General features: G+C 44.4%; 1 protein-coding gene across 3 annotated transcripts in view; it reads right to left on the reverse strand.

Moving 5' to 3' along the window:
* Positions 1-6,390, reverse strand: part of Fmn1 (formin 1) — a 330,990-nt gene extending 324,600 nt beyond the window's left edge. For 2 of the 3 annotated variants that reach the window (XM_038330188.1, XM_038330186.1), the window contains exon 1: positions 4,524-6,390. In XM_038330188.1, the coding sequence (XP_038186116.1) occupies positions 4,524-6,390 (1,867 nt within the window). Of the gene's footprint in view, positions 1-2,306; positions 2,318-4,523 lie in introns of those variants that run through there. The other variant, XM_038330190.1, reaches the window with a different exon arrangement.
* Between the last annotated feature and the right edge of the window lie 308 nt (positions 6,391-6,698).

Genomic DNA, 6,698 nt, shown 5'->3' on the forward strand with positions numbered 1-6,698 from the left:
ACATTAGAGGATAAAGAGAGACTGGATGCAGTCAATGAATATGAGTTATGAAATAGGATATAAAACTAAACATTTTGTAGTTCTAATGCTGTTATGGAGCTTTTTTCCATTTCTGGTGTTATCTAAGTAGATAAAAATATATTAGATATGGAAAATACAAAAACACAGTATAAACCTCTTACAGTATGAAGATTCCCTTTCAAATGGCCACTTTAACTATACAGAGTCCATTGAGATATACAGTTTGGGAGTATGGCTAATTTTGGTGTGTGACTCTCCCACAATTTTTAAAATAATGCATAAAATAAATTGTAAAATACTTTAAAAAGAAAAAGTAATTTAAAAATAAGTAAAGTTGGCATTAGAGAAAATAGCTCAGTAAGAAAGCTTGCAGTGTAAGCATGTGAACCTGAGTTCAAATCCCAGGGACCCACATGGAAAACTTTGTGGCTGCATTTGTACCTCTAACCCCAGCTTTCCGAAATCTCTATATTCACAACTACATGTAACTTTCTATGTACTACACAATTTCTGAAGTTAGCTAAATATGTGTTTATATGTCTTTTAATATTTGGGACTTCCTTAAATTTCATCAAATTACATCAACCCTCAATGCTTATATTCATAGAATTTATATACATCCCACATAATATAAACCCAGAGGGAAACCAAAGGTTTGACAGAAGAATTAAATACAATATACTCTTTTTACATGAGTGCCTCTCAATTCTAAATAGGCTGACATTAATTACATCTTTTATGAGCACAAGAATTGGTCAAGTGATTCAAAACCAAGAAACTCTGTGCTTGAGGCGTGTGCTTCCATCACACCTCACTACCTCCAAAGACCAAAAATCATGTTTGTTGAACCGCACAAGGAAGACTGGATTTTTCTCTCAGTGAGGTGAGACCACTGTCAAGTGATACTTGTGCCATTAAAAGGGTTCATTTTAGATCAAAGGCAAATGAAAACAGAAAATCCAAAAAGAATCTCAATGCTAAGCCCTCCCCCCCCGAACCCTGTTATGTAGGTTAGCATAACTAAAAACCTCTCAAAGTTAATTTAAGGAAATATGTTTCTCAAAGGCTTGGCAACATTCAGTAGCCTCTACCAAAGTAAAGTCCTGTAAATCCAGTATACAGTGATCAGTAGAGGGGTCCATGAGAAGAAAATCTGGCCATTTTTCATATTTAGTATATATTCTGCTTGATCATATTGTCAACATGTAAGAAATTCCTGTGTACAGGGCACGGGATGGAGAGTTATAGAATTTATAAAGTCAACAGGAGATGGGCCTTTGTGCTACCTCTATGTTATGCCCTGCATGGCTGACAATGGCACTGGATTTAAATGCTTGGTCTTTTAAGTTGTGGGTTTCACTTTCGACTCAAAATTAACTTCTTACGTGTTACTCTGGAGTCTTCCATCTAGAAACAGGCCCTTTGCTCGAAAACAAGCGAAAACCTGAAAATAATCCAAATGCTAAACCCCAAGGAGTTAATCTCTTACTTGAGCAATTAATGAGGGCTTTCAATTGTCTTGCTCTCAGCACTTCAGTGAATAACCTAGCTGTTATTTCCACAGGAAATACATGTCCACAGACCGTAACCTCAATCTAGTTAATAGCTAACGTGGGGAAAAGGTGGGAGTTGGAGACAGATGAAGGACCACTGTAGGGTGAAGGTAAATGAGTTACCTCTGGACAGCCAGCTGCTACTGAGAACTCTACTGAGACCGAGAGGGGGGAAATGTGAGAAGCAACACAGAAGCAGGCAGAAAGAAAAATTCCCCTATCTGAACTCACTGCAGGAATAACTCAAAACAATGACAAAGACTCTGGCCACAGAAGGGAAAGTGAAGAGAGGAAAAAGGAATGAAAAGATATGCCATAGATCAAAGGAGCTACTAGAACTCTCCCTCCTCCATGCTTCTCAAGAAGGAGCCAGTAAGATAGGATTGGAGTGTCTCGAGATAAATTCTAAGAGATTCCATCTAAGACAGAAACCCTACTCTCCCACTTCACTCTCCTCCCGCTTTTCAGCTCCTTCTATAAAGTTAGATGCAGAGGAGGTCTCCATAATGAAGGAATTCTGTGATGTTTTTTCGTTTTCGACTTTTGAGACAGGGTTTCTCTGTGTAACAGGCCTGGCTGTTTTGGAACTTGCTTTGTAGATCATTCTGGCCTTGAGATCACAGATATCCGCCTGCCTCTGCCTCTTGAGTGCTGGGATTAAAGGTGTGAAGCACCACGCCCAGCAAATCCTGTGATTTTAATAACTGGCTCCTAAAAGTACTGTTTAGGATCTCAGTGGAAGGCTGGGCTGGAGTGAAAACAGTGATCATGAAGTTGTTCATGATCAACTGCAGGGAGAAGCCACATGGAAAATGGAGCCATCTGCTCAATTTGTTCCTCACTGGGAACTGGACGGCTTCTTATGTGCTTACAAACAACTAACCTTAATTCAGACAGGATGTGGATTTTATAACATAAGAGACTGCAATAAATGACAAGACAATCCTAAACTAAGGGATAAAAATCTTGCAAAATGTCAAACATACTCAATGCAGAGATTCTGGGTGAGGAGTACACAGAACCCTAGAATCTGATGTCATTTCTAACTCTTGGTTCCTTTTCCTGTTGCTGTGATTAGACACCATGACAAAAGCAACTTAATGGAGAAAGGTTCATTTGGGCTCAGAGTTCACCGTGCGGGCAGGCCAAAGGGGCAGGAACCCAAAGCAGTTGGTCCTATTGCATCCACAGCCCACAAACAGAGAGCAATGAATATATGCCTTGCTCACCTTGCTTTATCCATCTTATATGGTCCAGGATTCCCTGCCAAGGGGGTGGTCCCAAACACAGTTAAGATAGATCTCCCCACACCAATAAGCATAGTCAAGATACCATCCGCAGACATGTCCCAAGGCCCATCTCCATGTGAATTTAGACTGTCAAGTTGACATCACCACTATCCATAGCAGAACCTTCAGAGTTAAAGCAACAATTCCACACTCTGCTTCCTCCTCTAACTCCACTCAGTTCACTTGCCAAGTGAGTCCAGGTTGCCAGCATCCTTGCTGAGAAAGTATTTTCATTATTAGAGTTTTGAAGCGCATGATATGAATTTTAGAATTCTGTGACTTTCTTTTTGAGACAAAAAGTAGCGAGTTTTACCAAACTAAGATTGACATATTGAATAAACAAGATGGGAAAGGTATTTACCACATTAAACAAAACAAAACAAAACCCTGCCTCGGGGACATAGAGAAATTTGTAAACTGTCACAGATTCAAGAGAAGCTGAAAGCTTTTTGGCAACTCTTCTTTCCTGAATCAATATTTTTATCTCAAAATTTCACATGAGTTTTCTATAAAAAAATTCCAGTACCCCCAAAGAGATGATATATCGTATTACAAGCTATTTTCCGACCTAAGACGCTGACCATATGCTGCTGAAGCATTGATCACCTGCACAGCGGCATACAAAACCCTGAATGCTTGAGCACACTGGCTTGGAAAAGGTCAAGAACAAAGGACTGGAACTCGCAATTGAACACTCAAAATTATTTTCCATGTAAAAATTTAATCACAGCAAGCAGACTAGTCAGAGGAGCTCATTAGCACCTTATGCATGGCTACTCCAGTCACAGTAGTAATCTATAAATAAGACATTCTTGACATTCAACAGCTGCTTTGTGCTTCTTTGGGTGACTACATAGCAAAGAAAAGAAAAGAAAACCTGAACCAACTTCCTTTTTCCAAAAAAAACAAACAAACAAACAAACAAACAAAAAAAAAAAAACCCACGTCTTATTTTCAGAGGTAAGCTTTCACTGTCAAGTCTGGCTGGCCTTAAATTCTCTCTGTAGCCAAGGCCAGCCTTAAACTGGTGATTCCCTACTCCAGCCTTCCAACTGCTAGAACTATAGGCATGGGCCAGCACACCATGCACCCAAATATCTTCATGTTAGATTGGATGCTTCCTTTCTGGTAACAAAAGTATTTTTTGTTATAAATCATGACGTAAAACCATAGAAAACAAAACCAAACCTCCAGACATATGAGTAAAAACAGCATGCCTTTGTTCTTCTTCTTAGAGATTCCCTAGAATGACATCAATAGCATCACCAGTAGAATTTAGGTCAATAGGCCAATTACTCAATGCTGACATCAAAGGCAGAGACAAGCTGCTGCTTCCCTGCCTGCTCCTTTCTGAGTCTGGGTGTTAAGCAATCTTGGAGGCAACTTTATGTGCCACAAATAAATAAATAACTAAGCAAACACACAAACGATACTCAAAAGCTCATACAAAGTATTGCTTCTAAAAAAAAGCTGCACTCTTAGTTCTTTGGGTCAAGAGTATCTTTGCCATTCCCACACCCCGTTTCCTGTTACCAAGTGAATGAACAGCCCTAGGAATGTCATCCCATTGTTAACCAGCTAGTCTAGCAACAGCAGCAGCGGAACAATTGCAGTTGAATTTCCCACATGCAGATCAAAAACAGCTTAAACAGAGACTAACCTGGTGGTGGCTGGTACTGAGGTGGGGCTGAGATCTTCTCTGGTCTCAAGCTTTTTTCTGGAGGTTCCTCAGATACCAGCCAACTTTGGCTTGCTCTGAGGGAAGGCGGGGTGCCTCCTTTGGTCTCCACGACATTTGTAGGAGATGATGGCTCCAAGGTGACAGCAGAGGGAAACCCAGAGGAGACAACCTTCTTCCTACCAGGGCACTCATTAAGCACAGCTTCTCCCTCACTAGGCAGTGGAGGAAGCAAGAGGATCCTGTGGTGCTGCTGAGGGCTGGGGCACCTTGGCGACAGAGGCGAGGGAACAGGTGACAGCCGTTTGTGTGCGCTGGACTGAGGCGATGGATTATTAAATACCATGCCAAGAGCTGTTGGTGCTTGGGGGGTTGGCTTCCTCTCATCGCATTTGGGTTGTGGGGAATCAGGACCTACAGCATGGGGCAGATCCAGAAGCAAGGATTTATGGCAGCTCTGGGGTAGCCCGGTCTTCCTTTGGCTTCTAGCTTCAGGGAAAGTGTGGGTGGCCCTTGTGTTGAGAGAGAAGCCTAGTGTTTTCCCCTCGGTGGCTTCATCTAACTTCTCACTCTCTATCACTTTTCGTAGAACCTTGTTCACAGCCCCCTCCGTGCTGGCTGCTTCACTGGGAATGGAGGCTCTTTCTGCTGCCAAGGGTTGCAATGACTTGACCCTTCGCTGCTCCTCCCCCAGTCTCCTGGAACTTTGAGTCTCATCCTTAGCTCCTGAGAGGATGAGGAAGTCAGCTTTAGGGATAAACTCAGTTTGCGTCTCTGAGCAAAAGGCTACCCTTCCCTCACCATCAGGATGAGCTCTAACTACTCTTTGGACTTGAGCAGACAGCTCCTGGACCTTGGCCACCACTTTGGAAACAGGCTTCTTCCTGCAAGTCCTTTCCAATGACTTTGGCTTCGGAGTCCCACCCCTCTCTGCCCCAGGATGTTTCTCATGGCTTTCAGGCAAACTTGGAGGCTCCTGCTTCCGAGGACTCTTGAACTGCCTTCCTATGCCTGCATCTCCTACCTCAGCGAGGCTGCTGTCAGGGGACAGAGGCCCTTCAAGATCAGTGTCCTCTGAGGTCTTCCCAGAGCTCCCGAAGCCCAGATCTGCATCTGGTGTCCTGAGGATGCTGGCAGGGCAGCTCTCTCTCCTCCTGCGTGGGGAAGAGGTAAGTGTTTCCTGAGGAACTAAGTTTCCTCTTTCTTCTAGGAGTCGAAGATTAGGCCTAATTCGGGGAGGAGGAAGGGAGCTACTGGAACAGACCTGGTCCTTCCCCATCGGAGGAGCTGATTCCTGGCGGCCACGCCCTTTCCTCCTGGTTCTCTTCTGCCGGAGCTCCTCAGGGCTCTCTCTCCTCCTGCCAGACCTCCGGGGCTTTTTGCTCCCTTGGGTGCTCCTCCTAATGAGCGAGTTCACAGGGAGCTCCCTGCTCCGGTTGCCTGCACTCAGGAAGCAGTCGTCCTCGGGGGCCAGGCTCACAGACAGCTCCTGCAAATTCCCTTCCTGGTTCCCCATTGAAATGCCCAGGATGTGCTCTGACCTCAGTAGACTGTCCAGCAGCCTCTCCCTCTCTGCTGTGAGCTTGTATAGCTCTGTCAGAATGTCTTTCGTGGGAGTCTGTTTGAAAAATATGTCGCCGGGATGTTCGTTCGGCTGCTGGCTGAGGCTGGTGATGTCTGGCCCCTCCCTGACTTGGTAGCAGTTATGAAAAGCGTTATTGGATCTGTCTAGAGTTACAGTGCCCTTGTACGAAAATCCTCTGACTTCCCCCTTCGGAAGATAGAAGCTGATATAGCAGAGTTCAGTGACCGGGTTATGCAACTGGAGGGTGCAGTGAGTGCCTTCCATTATGCCTACCTAATTATTCATGCTGTGGGGATGCTGGTCTGTGGTCAGCTCCAGTGGGGAGGCATGTGATGGTGGTTAGGCAGAACAGGCAGCTGACAGTCCTCTCCCGCAACCCGACTGCCTGTTAGAGAAACACAGGAAGAAAGCAGCTTGTCTGACAGAGGATACACATCACGGGGTAACATCAATCACAACATAACCACACTGCTCCTTCCGTTCTAGCCAGGAGCCTGATGGCAGCCTAAGCTCCTACCCACCTTGACCAAGTGGTGACAAAGGGGTCTCACTTTAGACCCAGGACAGATGTC

This window comes from Arvicola amphibius, chromosome 5 (assembly GCF_903992535.2).
Source record: "Arvicola amphibius chromosome 5, mArvAmp1.2, whole genome shotgun sequence".
NCBI classification, from domain to species: Eukaryota; Metazoa; Chordata; class Mammalia; order Rodentia; family Cricetidae; genus Arvicola; species Arvicola amphibius.